The 18,802-nt window shown below is 42.8% G+C and overlaps 6 protein-coding genes across 6 annotated transcripts; 2 read left to right on the top strand and 4 right to left on the bottom strand.

Moving 5' to 3' along the window:
* Positions 1-1,675: 1,675 nt before the first annotated feature.
* EAE97_011442 (uncharacterized protein) lies at positions 1,676-2,603 on the bottom strand (the record flags this gene model as incomplete). Its single annotated transcript, XM_038881957.1, has 2 exons — positions 1,676-2,544; positions 2,597-2,603. The coding sequence occupies 2 exons, from the start codon at positions 2,601-2,603 to the stop codon at positions 1,676-1,678; spliced, it is 876 nt and encodes a 291-aa protein (XP_038727183.1).
* Positions 2,604-3,485: 882 nt separating this feature from the next.
* On the bottom strand, positions 3,486-4,688 carry EAE97_011441 (uncharacterized protein; the record flags this gene model as incomplete). The annotated part of the gene is made up of 4 exons (XM_038881956.1): positions 3,486-3,530; positions 3,614-3,728; positions 3,813-4,463; positions 4,510-4,688. 4 exons carry the CDS (start codon positions 4,686-4,688, stop codon positions 3,486-3,488), a joined length of 990 nt encoding a protein of 329 aa, XP_038727182.1.
* A 2,763-nt stretch (positions 4,689-7,451) lies between these two features.
* Positions 7,452-9,444, top strand: EAE97_011440 (uncharacterized protein; the record flags this gene model as incomplete). Its single annotated transcript, XM_038881955.1, has 3 exons — positions 7,452-7,521; positions 7,574-8,153; positions 8,202-9,444. The coding sequence occupies 3 exons, from the start codon at positions 7,452-7,454 to the stop codon at positions 9,442-9,444; spliced, it is 1,893 nt and encodes a 630-aa protein (XP_038727181.1).
* Positions 9,445-11,914: 2,470 nt separating this feature from the next.
* EAE97_011439 (uncharacterized protein) lies at positions 11,915-12,694 on the top strand (the record flags this gene model as incomplete). The annotated part of the gene is made up of 1 exon (XM_038881954.1): positions 11,915-12,694. One exon carries the CDS (start codon positions 11,915-11,917, stop codon positions 12,692-12,694), a length of 780 nt encoding a protein of 259 aa, XP_038727180.1.
* Positions 12,695-13,403: 709 nt separating this feature from the next.
* On the bottom strand, positions 13,404-14,931 carry EAE97_011438 (uncharacterized protein; the record flags this gene model as incomplete). The annotated part of the gene is made up of 5 exons (XM_038881953.1): positions 13,404-13,660; positions 13,711-14,509; positions 14,578-14,674; positions 14,726-14,762; positions 14,829-14,931. 5 exons carry the CDS (start codon positions 14,929-14,931, stop codon positions 13,404-13,406), a joined length of 1,293 nt encoding a protein of 430 aa, XP_038727179.1.
* Positions 14,932-15,514: 583 nt separating this feature from the next.
* On the bottom strand, positions 15,515-18,336 carry EAE97_011437 (uncharacterized protein; the record flags this gene model as incomplete). Its single annotated transcript, XM_038881952.1, has 2 exons — positions 15,515-18,195; positions 18,252-18,336. The coding sequence occupies 2 exons, from the start codon at positions 18,334-18,336 to the stop codon at positions 15,515-15,517; spliced, it is 2,766 nt and encodes a 921-aa protein (XP_038727178.1).
* Positions 18,337-18,802: the final 466 nt, after the last annotated feature.

The raw sequence follows: 18,802 nt of genomic DNA, 5'->3' as shown, positions 1-18,802 counted from the left end.
AATTTTGCCTTCCCAGAGAGACTTCCCGCATACCCGCCATCGGGTCAATTCGCGGCTTTTTGCAAGCTCACAGCCCAATTTATTTCACTCATCAGATTAATCAAGGTAGGAAGGTAGGACTTATTGGCAACTTTGGTTTTAAGTCCATATGTAAGTGGCTTACTTCTACCAGCTAGACTGAATCGCAGATTTGAAACATATACGATGTATGATGTATTTCGTGTAATATCGATATCGACGACATCGGTAGGGAGCCGTTCACACCACAAATAAATGCCCCTTTCGCTTACCAAGTAGCAAGCGACGACTAAGTATTCCTGTTTCCGCATGCCAGTAGGAAAATTCTAACATGCGATGATCTCATCTATTACCTCGAAACAATCTCATGTTACGATAAATTATTCGCGTTAAACCTTTCTAGTAACCATTCAGTACATATCGAATTACCAAATAAATACATCAATTTATCTCTCAATTCTCATTTGTGACGATTGGAGAGCTCTTCCAAACTTTCACAACATACCAAGTCCGGTCACCGTACCCGCCATATTTGCTTCCCAAATCAATCTCCACTCCACTCCACCCGCTCTACCCACTTTCCACCATCACCCACACATCATCTGCATGTCTTGTTTGTGATAATATATATTCGATTATCGTCGGGTCCTTCATTAATAAGCTTACAGCTTCTGTGGTCCAATGGTTAGGATTCCACCCTTCCAAGGTGGAGGTTCGTGTTCGATTCACGGCAGTTGCATTACCTTTTGCTTTTTTGTACGACTCAGCTCGTACCCCTGGATATCCTTTGGCATGGGCTCTTGAGCAGCATCGAAGAAGATGGTACGTAGGTATCCGGTACACATAAAGAATACCGTTTTGTCGACTAGGGAGAAAGAGATTTTTGTCCAGGATAAATTTAAAAAAAATATTCTCCCCCACATTTGGACACGCTAACGCTGCACTCAGGTATTTTTGATGTTAATAAGTCTCGAGCAAGCCACGTGCAAGCTTATTCCGCGGAGAACACCAAGGCGAGATATCTTCCTAGCCATCGAATACTTTTACAGCAAGAATAAAACTTCTCTATGGTTAGCTGCCCTAAGGATTGTGCAAATACCATCAGCATCTTGTTAACAGTTTAAATCCAGATACAAGCTCTAAGCACGATCAGTTATCGCAGAATTCGCATGAGATCAACAACGCTTTTATCCGAGAAATGGAAATCCAACTACCGAAAATTGACCTGGGGTTGTGGAAGGAGTGAAGCATGAGTTAGGAGATTATTTTCGTTCCTGCAAGTACATCCCAATTAAAGCGGATATGAACAGAGAGCTTGCAGTCTTTCAGTTTCCGGAGATCTTTTCACGTGTAAAAACACCAAGATTACTCGTAGTGGTAATTATAAATGAACATCTGGAAGTGTCAAGGCTAAATGTGGAATATCAAGAGGAGCGATTGAAAAGCGAACAATGATGTAAAATAACTATTATTGAGTCGAAATCAACGCAACAAAGCGGACATACTTCCACATCGATACTTTTAGTCGAATTGATCATCGGGGTTTCATTGTAAACTTCTTGACAAGCCATGATTTCCAATTCATAAACACTGCAAGACGCCCTCCACCAGCAAATCTGTACTCTGATGTCACTTCGTTCCTCCTCTAATGTGGCGATCAGCGAAAAAGTTCATACGAGGCCTTTTCATTTTGCACATGACCAGGGATTGCGAGCACATCTGGTATAACCATTAGATGTCCAGGAGGGCTTGAATGGCTCGAAATGATTGGTGTATACCCTATAGGAGTCAGATCGTTCGGAGCGTTTGGTGCATAATGATCATAAGCAACCCCCTCGAGAGATGAATCGGCTAGAAGAATCAACTCCGATAGGTAAGAGTAAGCAGACTGATGATTGGTGTGAATTTCATGGTCTCCAAAAGAGATTATGTAGTAGCCGTATTCATTCACTGGAATCATAATTAATGACCTGATACCCCGTAATGCAGTTGCCGTGTCCAAGAAGTGGCTTACAAATCCGGCATCAGTTCGATAAAGTCCACCTGGGTTTCCGGTGACAGCGACTATATAAATGGCTATTGTATCGAGCTCATAATCGAAGTAAAATTCCGAGACTACATATTTATAGGCTAGAGGTCCAAGGGCCAATGGCCTATAGTGTAGCAAGGTTTCTGCTCGACTTTCTCGATTGACAGATACCGTCGATGGTGGTAAAGTGGAAGTTTTCAGTTCAGTGACGTCTAGACGCATGCTGTATTCACTATCTGGACGGTAATTAAATTTCGTGACAATTCCAATATTACGACTTCCCCAACTCATCCGCCATATCTCTAGACGTAGCTCAATTGGAAGTCTTGAAAATGGGTGAAACGCTCTGTCGCATTTATTGTCGAGTTCGTGAATATCCCGCAGTACAAGAGATGAATCGATAGGAGCGACTACTTTTTTGGCATTTAATCGAGTTCGTCTCAAGAAATCCTTTCTCCCACACCAGCGGCCTATTGATCCTGCCTTTGCCTGTAAACCTTTTAGTGTTGGATATATTTTTGGAGAGTCGAAGTGTAAAGACCGACTTACCTTTCATTTTACCAATTTTGCCCGAACCACCCGAGAGATCGTGTGAACACCGCCCATTATGACAAGAAAGACAGCTGAATTTGGAAGCCAGTAATTGTCTGACAAAGGTACCGGTAGATCGAAATATCGATGCTGGTATATGGGCTGCGACAATGAGTAACGAGCCTTCGGTTATTCTCAAGAACGCAATTGTCGAATCATGCACTGGAGTGGAAAGTAGCAGGCAGAAGAATCCCTGACTTTAAGACCAGATTTCATTGAAAGGAAAAGTCTTTATCATCTAACGAGGTAGAGAACGAAGTAAATATAGACAATAAAAGGGTTAGACAGAAAAGTCAGTCCATTCTTTACTGGTCCTTGAATCTCTATTCACTTTCCTATCTCGTGCTATGTGCTATGTGCACATCGTACGATGGGCCATCTCATCGAGGTGAATGAGATTCTTCTGAGAAAATTACAGTATGGCGTGAATAGGATGTATGCCATGACGATCTTAATTCCCAATTCTGTTATTTTGAAATAGGATCAAGAGAATCTCATTCGTGTCATGCAAAGAAAAAGGAACTGAAAATGAGCAAGTTGATTTACCCATGACGAACTAGCGTGTCTATGATCAATAGGCAGGTGGTAATGAAGGCAAGAACGATTAGAAAATCACAAGAAAAATTGATTTTTGGAGCCCCGACCAAAAATAAAAGCTAAAAAGTTGAGAAATAGCTCAATAATTATGCCGGGCCCTCAGTTTTGGGTATATCTTTAAACGCCAAAGCCATCTCGTTCCTTTGTCCGGCCGCGACACAGACAAAGTTATCTGGCAGTCCATAAACTCCCACCCATCGCCCTGGTTCTACAAAAGAACTCTACCCTTAGTATTTCAATCGCCGCTCCGTCAATTAGTACCAACAAAAGTTAATTTCTCATTTCCCACCACTGTCTATCATACATATTAGCCAGGGTTCATGTCTTGGATTTTCGAGCATTGATACAACACCGGAGCCCAAGGATTCGGAAGCATACCTTCAAAACATTTCCAATTCCCGTAACCTGACCCGAAGCATTCGCGGACATGACATTAGCATAATTCGTGGCCATCAATTGAACTCCTGATACGAAGGCTTTATTGTCGAATCCACTGTATCCCCCCCAATGGTTAGCTATACTCGAGAACCCAATATCCACACCTTCCATCTCAGTCAGGCGTTAAGAGAAAACATACCAATGACCCCCTCCATTTGGTGTATTGTCCACTGTCTGCAGGCTGCCAATTTGATCCGCCGTCATTCCCGCTGCCGTTGCCAATTTCTCATACGCAGAAACTGCATCCGGAATAGCTGGTTGCAACAACGTCAATTCATCTTTCGAACTTTGAAAATGTATTTTCGTATTCTTCGCCAACGTATCCGGATCTACAACCGCTACTTGTGGAGTCAAAGCACCACAATTCAGTAAAACTCCCGTCTTGTACTGCGCCCCAAAAGCCGGCATGAAAAATCCGGAAAGTAAAAGCGAACCCCCCGAGACACCCGTGAAAAAGACATTCGCATTGTCGAATGCTACATCTTTTGAGAGTTGTGTTTGAATGAGTGAATTAACCGCAGCAGCATGTGCGACACCATCCGTACGTTGAAGACCTGATCCGCCACCCCAGAACATATTTTTATTGGGAGCGAGAACAACGACGCCCATGAGATTGTTCTGAACTGCTTGATTAGGGAAATCGAAAAAGGATGTTCCTCCATCTCCGTGAAGGAGAACGTTCAGACCCGCTGTTCCGGTGGTGTTGGCTGATGCTGTGCCACCAGTTACACCAGATGCTGAGGTGAACATATTGGCTGGAGCACTGATTTTGTAGCGAATGGGTAAACCACTGTTTGATTAGCATTTACGTATGAAATAGAATGGTATAAAATTACTTGATTTGAACAGTTTTGTCTAAAATCATTGATCCGTCCGATGCTGTTGTGATACCGCCAGATGTAGCTGCCTTTGTCGTACTAGTTGTGGAAGAAGCAGCATTTTTCTTAGGCAAAGCGTTAACGGGAGCGAGAAGAGTAATGAATAAGAAAACTAATAAATCTTGACTGAAAATCATGATGATAATGAACCAAACGCCCAGCGCTAAGAAAGGAAGTGAATGGAGAGAAAGATCAAAGTAGAGAGAAAGATGGAAGTAGACTCAACCAAAATCGACAAAATGATTGAACTTCTCATCTTTTAATGTATTTACCACCCACAACGCCTAAAAATTCGATAATATCTTAAACTGGCCATCAAACTACCAAGCCAAATGCTGTGATGAATTTCATCCTAATTTTGTAATGTGAAGCATTTTGAGGTTTGACTTGGCGGTCATGATTGGGGTCAAGAGTTTGACTCGGACCAAAACTTCTTGGCACAAGGGTTACTTCGTCAAATGAAATACGACGGAAAACTTGGGGTTCAGGTTTTAACTGAGAGATCAATAAGAAATCAATTTGTATAGAAAGAATCTGGGGTTTGAGGAGAAAGAAATATTTGTACAGAACGAGGAATGTTGTACATGATATGTGAGGATTTCAAGTGGAATTACTAATAAATCATGGTAAGAACAAACAAGTTCTGTCTCAGCGATAAGCTTCAAACAAGGTACTCGAACCACAACAAAAACCTTTAGACATGCCTCGGAATCAGCTAAATTTCATAGGGTCCAAAGAAATGGCAGTCTTTGACAATCGAGGATTAGAAGACATAGTTTTGTAGAACTTCAACATTTCGTTCCGTGCGAATGATACCTAGGTATATATCCTAACTTCGACATCATCGTAATTGATGTGAAACCGTCTAGCGACGACGTGGTTTGAAATGAAGGGGCACAAATCGCGAATTTATTACGGATCGAAAAACGAACAAATCTTGTTTCACACATGCGATATAGAAAATTCGATTTCCACATGATGTGAAAAGTTTTTGGTGCCTTGATCTTCAAGAAGCTACAGATGGAAATCGTGATGATGTTTGAAGTTGATGAAAATATCTTTTATACGGTTTCTAATACTTGCACTGACGTTATATTTTTATACATCTAGGGCGTTCCCCAACCGTGCAGAATTGAACTATGGGAGTTGAAGCAACCACTGCATCTGGTGCGGAAGTACTCATGGCATTGTGAAGTATGCAGCTCCACCGTTAAGGAAACCAGGTTACTCCTCTTGTACGAAGTAGCTTACCATCTTTGAGTACAGAGCATCTAATTTCGGAATTGCATACTTTATGGCTTCCTCGAGTATCTTGTTGAGGTTTTGATACCCTAGATCTATTACGACATACTTGACGTAGTTGAACTATTTTCATCTATCGTAAATCTATATTCAGAAAGTATCGACAACGGCTCGCAAGACCAATGTGCTAGGCGTTTGACAGCATGGAAATTCCATGGTGGAAGTATCCGAAATTGATCGTTTGTTAGACATTCGTCGGTCAGCCCTTTCATTCACAATGAGAACTTTACTCTGTAGACTCACTCGGCCTCGCCATGGACAATTGATTGTAAATTCAGATTTCATAGCTTTCGGATCAGGCACTCTCGACACCTAATAGTGCGCATACGGACATGTCATTCGCTGCAAATCAAAAATATTGTGTGGATTCCAAGTGCACCGCCACAGACTTTCATAATCATCCACTAAAACCATAATCTTGGCGTACAAACCAGCTGAAGAAACCTAGTAAATCTATACTCAAACGTCATCTAGTCGAGATAGAAGAAACCAATGATGTAAAAGTGTTATGCAAGATACTCTTGGGCATCTTATCCAAAGTAGTCGTGGTGGACTTACGAGTAACTTCGGGCGAACGTCTAGAAAGGAAGCTCGCTGTAAAAATTTCGTATGGACAGTTCCAGAAAGACAACCTTACCTACGTATTCAAAGATCCTCATCGATCCCTTCCCTGATCGGTGCGGATACATCGGAAGAGTTCTACCTTTTCTTGATGTAGATTGCTTCTCTTTGAGCACAAGCACTTAGACACATTCGGATAGCCTTGATTATATGTTTGCTTCTTACATGAACACAAGAGCAACTGATAGTCAGGAGAAGTTCATGTGCTGCCCTGCAGTTTTCCCCATAGAACAGAATCATCGAGTACTTTAGAACGACCACCTTCCTGTGACTTTAACCAGTAAAAATCTTTGATACGAAAATAATAAACCTGATTATCAAAAATGTTTCACACGGGCGGCTCGGCATTTATTGAAAAGTTTACTTGAATGTTACTTCAAGGATTCACAGCCTTAAGATCCCCTAAGATACCCCATAGCTTTATGAAAGGTTTGCCCAAGATTTAAACAATCGCGTCACAGTATATTGAAAGATACAGGAAAGAAAGATATCGCTAGGAAAAAGACTACTAGGTACATGCCGTCGTCGTCTCTTGGGAGGGGTTCGTTACTACTATTTCGTCTAAACTCAAGGGAGAGCTTGCAAAACCACGAAACTCAAAAATTGGAATATCCATAGTTAAACAGATATTAATACTCCATATATCACATTGGAGCTCTTGAACCCGAATAAGTTCAACACGATACGGTGCGAGCAAAGTACAGCAACCCACCACACAAATCTAGTCATCGTTTGTTTGTTTTTCCAACGTTGTCGGATAAGATAGCCAGAACCCCAGTGATCATCACTACTACAAAAGATCCCGCTGCGCCACTTCTCTACACCTTCTTCGTTTATTCCGTTGCAGCATCCCCACTTCACCTGGAATAACAGTAATCTTAGCAAGTTTCCCATTTACCAACAGGATAGATACGAAAAAGGATACGAAAAAGAAACAACTCCAGACGAGGTATTTCCTCTAGAGCTTCAATAATACGATGGTTGATACTGGTGCGGTCAAGAGGAAGGATACTACAAAGGGTCCTCCTTTACGTATATTATCTCTAGGTAAATCAAACAATCCCTTCGACCTTTCGCGCAACTTACTAAGACTATGTAGATGGAGGTGGTGTACGAGGATATTCTATGCTCATAATTATTCAAGAGCTCATGCATAGAACCTATGTCGAAATCGAAGGAAAAGCGCCCCGACGAGATCAAATCCCAAAACCTGCCGACCATTTCGATTTAATATGTGGTACAGGAACAGGCGGTTTGATAGCGATTATGCTTGGCAGATTGCGATTAGATTTGGAGACTTGTAAAGAAGTTTATGTGCGAATGACTAGGAAAGTTTTCGAAACGGACAAAACAATTGCGGGTATACCATATCGATCGACTCTATTCAAGGCTTCGAAGTTGGAGGAAGCGATCAAGGAGTGTGTGAGAGAACACACATTATTCGAGAAGGAAGGAAATGATGGGGATAAATCCGCGCCAGCATCTGCATTTCCCGGAAGTCCGATAAGTCCATTCAGCCCGGCAGCGAGATCAGAACCAAGACGACATTCAAGTAATGCTAGTGTCGCAAGTTTCAGTAATAGAAACCCCGCCAGCTACCAAAATAAACCATACATGTCGTCGAGGTGGGGAAATCCTAACGCTAGATTATATGACAATCGCCCAGAAAGGACTAAGACGTATGTTACGCTGCAAGCCTCAAATGCGCAATAACTAACATAGAACAGGGCTGTGACGGCAATCTATAAAGGTACACGCAAAGGTGGCGCGCCAGCCATACTGAGATCCTACGATTCACGGAAAGAACCATCACCTGAATACGATTGTAAAATTTGGGAGGCAGGAAGAGCAACATCAGCTACAGGACTCGCATTCAAGCCTATTCAAATCGGACAATCAGTGTTTATAGACGAAGGAGCTGGACAATATAATCCTGCGCCATTCGCTCTCGATGAAGCTACAGTCAATGAATGGCCTGGGCGAGATGTCGGTGTATTTGTTAGCATAGGAACAGGAAAGAGACCCCCCGGAAGCGATCAAAATCAACATATGTGGTATGAAGGTTTCTTGGGCGAGTTCGCAGATGCAAGAAGACGATTGATTGCCAAAATCGAAGGATGCGAGATCACACATCAATACATGAAGGAAGAGCATCTAAGCAAAAGAGGCGTCAATATTGAAAATTATTATCGACTCAATGTGGAGATTGGTGTAGGAGAATTTGGTATGAACGAATGGAACCGCCTCGCCGATATTAGCACTGGTACCCGAAGATATCTCGGCAAAAGTGATGTTCAAAAAATGAATATCGAAGCAGCTGTAAAATTATCAAAAATTCACAGGGCAATTCAGAGAGCTAATGGTCACATGAGGATACCATCAATGGGTAATAGAGGAGAGAGTTATAAAAACTTACCCGATGTTCCAGAAGCTAATCCATTGGCTGTGGAACTCCCAGCTGAAGTCCCTTTGACACCTGTTTCCGGTAATGCAGCATGGACACCATCCCCGAGACCAAGTTACGAATCAGGACATCATGATAGTCTCGAAGTTGCACCTCTTGGTTCTATCAAACACGATCCTTTTTCGCCAGTCTCGTCTCCAGATCACCAATCACCACATTCATCTCCTTTGAATCGTCCAGTAGACCATGGCGATCGATTAATGGTTAATTCTCCAACTCCATCACAATATCATACGGCGTCTGGATCTGATAAAATTGCAATTATGAGTTTGGATGAATATCCTAGACCAGAAATTAGAATCTCGGATCCGCCGCCAAGAAACCCGAGAAGAGTCTCAGGTCCACCACCGGTACCACCAAAGACACCGATTAATGGGGAGAGGCCTGGAGATGCTATGCAGAGAAGACCTATTGGAAACGGAAATGGCATTGTGGCGCCTTATCCATTAGAAGATGGACCGCCGCCAGTAGTTAATATGGCAAGAAAACCTAATTATGGAAGGTAGAGAAATTGAGCGGAGTGTGATCATTTGAATTGGCTGACTTGGCCATACGGGTGAAGATGATCAACTGGAAAGTAAATCGGCGTTCGGCTTGAAGTGTCAGACATGAGCAAGTTATTGATTTATTATGGGTTATGATGGAGTTCGGAATCAACCGATTGGTTGTTGCGATACCTTTTTGTTTTTATGCTTCTACGAGGATGACTGGAATGGAAGCGGATGAATGGGGGGAGTACCATTCTAATGGAATAGATGCGAGTTGATTGGAGTGATACGTCCTCCTGCGCGGATATACTTTTGATATACAAGTAAATAGTGGCTTTCTTCTAATGATTCAAAGATTTATTTATTATTCGAATTTATGAATTTTTCTTGCCTCTGGAGGTTTCAAGATAGATTGCTTTTGGTGCTTGTGCGATGTGAATATGAAAATCGGGGGTCAAGCTGGAAAAATATCTGTCTGGTCTGTCAATGCATTTTCATGGTCAGTTTTGATTGAATAGAGATGTTGGATATTGGGTACCCGGGATGTATATAGAGATAGATACATTAGCAGTACCGATCTTGTAACGATTTGAGATATTAAACATGGGAAAAGGGGGAAGCGGAAGCTGGGAAACCGGGTATCTACTGCTATCCTATCAATGGGAATGATGGGATTAGGGTCAATGAGGGAGTAGTCTAGAACTATAGTCATAGTGGGGATAGATGGGTTTCTTTCCGTGTAGGTGTGCGTGTGGTGGGTTATGCATGTAGGATGATATGGGGGGAGAGGTAAGTAGTGGCAAGTGAAGGAGTGAGTTGAAGTGTGAATGAATCAATGGGTGGAGATGGGGAGGTAGATTTTGGGGGTGAGATGAGGGGGTGAGGGGGCGGTGGAGTGATGAAGTGATATGATGCCAATGATGATGATGATAATGATGATGAAGATTAAAAGTAGCGAGTAGCAATTGTTACAATCACTTTGCCCCCAGGTATCATCGTTATCACCATCACCACACCATCATCATCACCATCATTATCGCTACCATTATCAATATTCTGTTCTCTTTTTCTCACTCTCAACACCGCACGAATATCCTCATTCTCTAATCTACCAAAAACATGCGTCTCAACAAAAGAGATAGGAGTAAGAGATTCATCACTCCGAAAATGCTGGACTTGCGAGGTTCTAGGTTTGTAGTTGGCTCGGTCTTGAATTTTATTGGTTGAGGTAGTTGTTTATTTGGTGCTTTAGGATATTAGATGAGGATGGGGTTTTATAATGTGAGGTGATGGGTGATTTGGGTGAGGGTTTTCTGGTCAAAGGATCTGCAGTGGGGAGAGGTGAGGTTAGGTGAGGTTAGGTGAGGTGAGATAGAATGAGGTTAGCGAATGAGAGATGAGAAGAATGAGCAGGAAAATATCTTGCATAAATTACCTATATTGAATCATCTCATCTAATCTAATCATGATTGATAGAAATTTGTGGTCTCCCCGCTTTGCGACGGCGTGTGTTCACGGTTACTCCGTGGACACATACCCAATTACTTCTTCGCTTTTTGACAACGATACCTGAGATTAATACCGAAAGTACTTATCATATACAATTAAATTCTAGGTACAGTTTCTCACAACATCATGTTCCATCTAGACTTATGGATCCCGCACCATATAAATCTCACGCATTGGATATATCTTATTCGTCATCTTAAGCGATCCATGTATCTGGAGATCTCCCTCTAGGGAAGCTTAAGTTGTCGCATATTGCGCATCACCCTCGACAGGTGATTTCACCATTCAAACTCTATTTCTCCACATGCTTAGATTCATTGCATGATCTTTCTCCCCGTACAGTTTCTGGACAGTCAAAGTACGACAATGGATAACGAGCGGCATGGCTGCAAATTCTTCGATAAGCTCTTTCAATATCCTTTATCTGCCGCCCCTGAATTAGACGACCACGAGGAGGTATCATCACAGCAATCTGAATTCCTGTAACACACCATTATAGGGAAGAAGAACTCATGCCAATAACAATGATGAATTTCTTTCTAAGCTAGTTGTCTTAGGCTATTTTTAAATCAAATGTGGCCTTTGACCGATTTAGTGCATTCTAGAGACCTTCTAATGTGTTTACCAAAAAGGTGGTCCCACTTTTTCACAACTACAACGCAGTACTCGTGAGCTGAGACTGCCTGTGATTCGTTGTCCGTAGAAGATAGCTTTTCGTGCTACTTGTTGGAGTTAATTGTGTACTAAGAGATGCTACGGTTTTTCAGTCCGCACTACCGTCTCAATGTGAATAAAATGCCTCTTTCCCCGTGCTGTCACAACCGTTCTCAAGAAAACTTATCAAAGTATCGCTCAAGACATTTTATCAAAATCGAGTCATCTAGTCAGATCACTGCATATATAAGAACTATATTTCAAACATTGTAAGAATCATTACACAAGAAATTTCCACCATCTCGAGATCGAACACTCTGACGTCATGACCATTCGTAAAATGCACAATTGGATGTCTGGAAGGGTGGTCGAGAATACCAGAGTCGCAAAGAAAGGCAAGGGTATCATGCGACCAGGACCACGTATGGAGCGGCAAGCCCTCCGGGCTACTTTCCGACCTCCCAATCCCGAAATTGATTTGGTATCGGACCGCAAGAAGCCTGCCGTGGAAGAAAACTCCTCGATCATCGATGAATCTCTCTCATCGCCGTCCAAAGACAATACTCCGATGATATCTGAGAAGGAACCGGAACTCGAGATTATTACAAAGCTCCCCGAAAACTCAAGTGAAAATGATTCAGAACCAGGCATGTTTGAAGGACTGTTGGAAAAGTTTCCTGACTTCACTCACTTAGACGAAGATTTATCGATTACCGAGCCTACTCCACCGATCTCCGAAGACACGATCGAATACGATTCAACATCCGAATCCGAAAGAAATAGAGCAAAATCGGCCCTGTTAACATTTTTGTCGTCGCCGAAACATAGGCGCGCTAAATTAAGAATAACCAAGAAAGACGGTGGTCTTGAAATTCTCAAGAACTGCTGGAGCCAGGAAGTTTCTGGTATAACGTTGCATGTCGATACTGTTGATGACATTATGGAAAGATTCTTTTCGGCAACTAATGAGTACGATACTTTAATGATATCGAGGGGGTTGACCCAGAGTCAAGGGATCAAGATTGAATTGCAGGGTTTGAGGAGGTCAGAGCCGGCCGCAGACCGTGGCGGCGTGAATATCTCAGGACTGAGCTTAGACGGATAAGAAGGAGATAGTTACACCGTTTCAGTAAAGAAAGATTAATGTATCTCGAATAGGGGACTGAAGTAAAATCTGTTGATTTCCGTCAGAAAGCATGTTTGCAAATTATCGGTGGGAGGACTACTGTACAGGAATATTTTAATCATCTTTAATTTTCAATCTCAACCTCATTCTTCATCCAAAGTGCCTTACTCTGAGAATGAAACCATCGGTATGAGGAAATTTATAGATTCCGATTCTGCAATCACCCTGTTCCTTTTCGTAATCATAATTCTAGAGCATATTTGGTAGAGCCTGTGTAAGCATCGAAGATGGCATGGCTTTCAATTATAGATCGAGGGTTTACATGTGAAGACTTACAAAGACATCTTTGGGTTTTCGAGAACACCAAAAGTCCATACGCCTGTACGAGTTTTGTCCACAGTGTATTTCAAAATAATAAATTTCTTTCTAATCCAAAAAGTAAGAGCACAAAATGTTCATAGCACCCATTGATTCCCCAGTCCAGCCAAAGATTCCTTCCATCCACTTTTCCTCGCATCGCAGAATGCCTTTCAAAAGCAGCAGATATCAAAAGCTCATAATACCTAGACGCCATATTGCCCATTGATAACGAAGAAGAAAATGTTAGAACACAACAACCTGCCTCATATCTCATCATCCATCTCTATTTTACGCGTCCTCTTCTTTTGGTCCGATATCGAACCAGCGTCTATCCCATATTCCCACCCATTTCACGTCCACTGGTAGTCGCCGTTGTAGGGTTATCATTATTCCAACTCAAATATGTGTGATCACCCAATTTTCTTGGTTTTATCAGATGAGTAACGGTGAAGAGCGCACCGAGTAGGATACAGAGACCTCCAACCACGATATAGGCGATACCTAAGAAAGGATTCTTACCACCCATAACGGTACGGGTTGAAAGAACAATTGATTTAGTACCGCCATATTCGGTAACATTGAAAACTGTGGATTGTTAGGAAATAAAAATAGAACGTTGCAGTTGTAAGCCTTACGATGTGTGATATTGACTTGGTATTGTCCAGTTTTCATAGTATCGTCGTCATTTCTCTGTAACAATTTACTAAATGTTGGCAAACCAGCCAGTCTCATCCAAACTTGGAATGCTTCATCATTCTCGAGATCAGGATGGTAATCGTCACTATAATTGTTTGGATATCGCTTAACCCAGTTTGGAGGAACAATGACATCCGACCAATTGTATTTTGTTTGACCATATAGCTCCCTATCACTACTCCATGACACATCTGAGTTGTTCTTCATAGGATAGACTACGCCACCCGAGGTGCTATTCGCGACGTTTTGTAGAAATGGACTTGAGAATGTGTCATTAAACACAGAGTTTGGAGCAAGACCACAAGGATAGTATGGCTTATCGACACCATTATCGTTTACAGTCGTGAGTGGCGTACAATCGCTAGAATGTATAGTACTTGCGGAAACGGCTTTGCCGGAAAGCTGATCAGAATCGAAGGACTTCGCATATCGTCGATGATTTTGGTAGAAGTTGGTGAGCTTATAGTAGAATAGAACAGGAGGCTCCATTTCGGATTTGATTGGAAATGTGAGTCGACACTGTACAGCTGGAACAGTAGCATGCGCGACACTGCCGTTGTAGTACGTTTGGTTGATATCTTGTCTGCACCATTGCGGAGGAGTTCCCTCATATACATATGGTGTTTTGAAAAACATTTCGACATTGTCATTAGGCATGAGAGAACCCGTATCGAGGTAGTCGGTGCAAGTTGGCGCATCTGTATGGCATTTCGAATAATCGAGTACAATTTCTTGGACCTAATCCAAAACATCAGTCATGACTTTATTAAGACAACTTCTGTAGAAATCGTCATTCATTTACTGACCACGCTACTAGCATATAACAACCCTCCACCAATTGGCGCGAAAATAATTCCGATGGCGAAGAATAATGGGAGTACGGTTTTTGGTGTTAAAATTGGTCTTGCATCGTGTCAGCTTCATCTTGAGCAATAAATACCAAACATCACTCACTGCCATGCCTTCAATCTTTGTTGTCTGAATGCCGTATCTATTTATTACAAATTGTAATCAGTGCCCAATTCATATGTGTGGCATCATATCAAGGGTTCCTCACTTGCTGGCCGTCTACTCTTCGTCTTCCCTTTGTCACCATGTAAATGAGGATCTTGCGAACTGATGGAGTCCTCATGTTGCATTGCTGGTGGTTGATCAGCCATCTTGAGATTGACTTGCGATCATGAGCCGAATATTGCGATTGATATTATTCCTCTGTGTAAGTCGCAGAAGATTCCAAATGATTGTTGAATTATAGTGATTGTTGAAAGATGTCGTCGCGATTATGATGATTGATTGCGCAGCCCGTGGTTTCCGCAGCCGCGATTTAAATTTAGCGCATTTCAGCCACACTTTCGAAACGTTCAGCCACATCAAGGAGAAAACAGAGGCGAGGAAAGGAGATCAGGACGTAGGTAGGTACCTAGGTAACTCTAGAAATACGATGATATACTCTCAATGCTAAAATGATCATTAGCCATCGGTCAAAACAATTTGGTACAGTTAAGCGTCGATCATGATGTTAAAAGTTCTTTTATTATATTTATATCAGCTCTAAGGCTCATAGCAGTACTGTGAATTGAGCAATGCTTCTAGGCAGCCCCAAAAGAGCCGCTGCAAATACCTAGCACAACAAATTGAGACCCCAATAACGCTATATGGATATATCTTTACTCCCAGAAAACACCTATCCCATACCATCCCATATGTACTCCTCATCCGTATAAGAGAATTAATTTTAATCATTTACTCGTCTTTGAATAACCACGCACCTCCGGGCCTCATTGCTTCCGCATATCTTTCGGCTACCTTTTCTCGCTCTATTTTCTTTTGCTTCTTCTTGAATGCCTCGTCTTCTTGTGTAGTAGGGAAATCAGCCTCCCAGAATCCAGGTGGTGTACTTCTCCTCGGGACAACAGATTTATGCTTCCCCATTGTGTTGGATGCTTTCCATTTTCTAGCTTGTGCTAAACTATCCTTTCTCTCTTCTTTTCCCATTGTCCAAATCTTATGTTTGTTGTCACCTAAGAACTCTTCAAGAAGTGTATCCTCCTCTGCCTTTTGTGAAGTTGTAGGGTTTTCCCTCATGGGATACAGGGCTTGCGCTAAAGCACCAAATTGTTTACCACAACATTCTTCTCTAACACAACCCGGAAGACATTGACGATCCTTACCACGAACTACTTCTGTGTATGCATAATCGTAACCTTGATTGAAGTTTGGATTTATTTTGAAGTGATCGAGTTTTAGCGTAGTCACAGGTCGTAATCGGTAAGGCTCTCGTTCTGGATCATCCGAGTCAAGATCTCGCCCAGCTCCTCTTCTTGATCTTCCCTTACTTGTTGTCGGTGCCCTGAAAGGTTCTGGCTTGGACTTTGGAGTAATTTTGGTAGGCGATCTACTTGCTTCGCGAGGTGTCTCTGTTGAGCCTCGTCTTGAACCTCTTAATGAAGGTCTAGAAATCTCTCCCACGATACCAGCTCGAGGACGGCTAGTGGGCTTTTTGGCGGTTTCAGGCCCTTCATCGCCAACAGATCCTCTTCGTTCTGGTCCGGAAGTCTCTTTCTTGATAACACTTCGAGGACGGCTGGAAGCTGTTTTGATCAGCCCATTTCCTTCGTCGCTGATAATCGTCCTTCTTCCTGGCACCGGAGTATCATCCTGTGTAGCTAAGGTCTTATGCTTCTCAGGGCGATTTTTCGTTATCTCTGTCGATAACTTGGACGGCGGAAGTATTACCGATCCTACTTCTGGGGCTACAGATTGCGGTGTTGGATAGGCGGTGATTTTTGTCGGCGGAGAGCTTGAAAGAAGATTATCAAGAAGGTCAGCAGAGTGAATGCGTCCTTTCCCGGCAGCTACGGGGGTTTTTGCGGGACTGGTTGACTCTCCATCTTCGAGTATTTCCTCCACCCCTCTAATGCTAGCACTTGGTTTTCGTTGACGTTTAGTCGGTAGATTAGGGTCCACTGTATTTGGAAGTATACGGTTGGTACTGAGTGGTCGCAGAGGTTTTCCAACTGAGCTTTTGCCTCTCTTACTAGCTGGCGTGATCATTGTCCTTCCTGGCTGCCCAATGGTGGCAGGTGCAGGGACTTGGTTTTGCTCGTTCATATTGCCATCTAGTAGCAAATCATCACTCACCGCATTCTCAACTCGGTTCTCGACGTCTTCGATGTATGGTATAAATGCTCGACGCCGCTTTCTTGGTGTGACAACCTTGTCACCAATGTCATCTAAATCCAGACTTTCGCTTGCATGAAGAATTCTTGCTGTGATCGGGCTACTGGACTCAGGTTCCTCTAACTTAACCTTAGGTAAAGGGTTTCGTTGTGGTTCACGCTCATTCCTTTTTCTTTTCCTCACTGGGCGAGTAGATATAAACTCTGGGGCATCGTCGGATGATGGTATCTTGGGCGTCTCTATGTTCGACTCACCGACAGTAGCAATCACCCTACTACCAGATGGTGAGGATTCTGGATCCTGAGTCGAACTCGAATTACCTGGTTCAATGGGCAGAAACGGAGTTTCCCCGGTGCTGGCCACACGCTGGGATCTTTGCACATGCCTCGGAAGCTGTGGAGACTCATGAGCTACTTCCTCATTTCGACCAAGTTCGTGGCCAGGATCATCCACATCAGACTGTCGATTGTTATCATTCGGTGGAAGATCTTTTATAGGACTCGTTACATAAACTTCGGTCTGCTGAAGAGCGACATCAACATGTCCTTGGTTGCTGGGTATCGTAGGCTTTCTTCCTTCCAAATCTTGCGACTTCGACCTCGACTTCCGGCTTCTCTGCGCTTGTACTTCAGATCCGTCAGCTTTGTCAGTATGTGATATATGCTGCTCGTTGTTCCACGCTTCCCATCGACGTAATTGCGCATTCTTCTCTCGCAAAATTTCGGCATATTTATCTGCCCTTTCTTTCTGCATCAGCCATTGTTCCTTGATGCGCTTGCGCTCGTTGTCGAGTTCTTTATAATTCGATTGCCGGCCTATCGAAGGTACTTGCCCGTTGTCAAATGAACTTGATCTCTCATTATCGGTACTAGCAAGCTCGGCATCTCTTGCTCGTATGGCCGCATGACCTAATTCTATCGATAACTTTTTGTTCTGCTCCTCAAGATATTCCACCCTCGAAGTCACATTCTGGTATTTCTTCAATCCCTCCAGAAGATGCCTATTCTCCTCTTCAAGTTTATCTGCCCTGGTTACCGCATTTTGGTTCATTCGAAGCTCCTCCTTGAGCCTTGACACATCTTCCTCCAGAATCTTAATTCTCAATCCCTTCTCTTGTAGCGAATTCTCGTTCGATCGGATCTGGGCAGCATGTTCTTCGCTATCAATTTCGAAGGAATTTGCCTTCAGACGCAATTTTTCCAATTCATCCTTTCGAATAATTGTATTGTCTCCGTTCACGAGTTCTGCGGGGCAGACACGGTCAGCAAACAATACCAATTAATCAAGAGGTTAGCCTTACCATTGTCAAGATTCTGCTCGATGTTATTGCAGATATTGGTCAACTGCTCAAACAATTCGCGTCTGCCATTCCTCCATTGCTCCATTTCTACAGTTGGTGCTGAATTTTGAGTTCATCGCGGTTGTGAAGTGAAGTGTTAAAGTGGCGCGTCGCGTTGTCATAATACTTTGACGTCAGTAATTTTGGCGTGGCACGGGCTCGGTCCGGTCACTGTATAGGTAGGCAGAACTCAACTTCACTCCCGAGACCCCCGATATTGTGGTAATTCATTCAACACAAACACAATTGATCCGCAGGGAATACATTTTTTTATTCGCAGTAATTGAATTCAAATATCAATTTGTTTCTGTATGTATTTATCGCAAAGTGATGGTTTCACGACACACTCTTTGATCATCTCGCAGATTGAGTGGAACCTTTTTGCCCACACTTTTGTGCATAGGAATTGATGGATTTGTCCAGTAAGCTGCCCTTTCACCGAGTCACTATGGTTTCTTCGCTGGATCAAATTCGCCGGTCTATATCAGAGCCTTAATTTGAAAGGAAAATAA

This window comes from Botrytis byssoidea (assembly GCF_014898295.1).
Source record: "Botrytis byssoidea strain MUCL 94 chromosome Unknown BBYS_037, whole genome shotgun sequence".
In the NCBI taxonomy this organism is placed as follows: domain Eukaryota; kingdom Fungi; phylum Ascomycota; class Leotiomycetes; order Helotiales; family Sclerotiniaceae; genus Botrytis; species Botrytis byssoidea.
The sequence above is the reverse complement of the archived record's forward strand: the minus strand, read 5'-3'. Positions and strand labels throughout refer to the sequence as shown.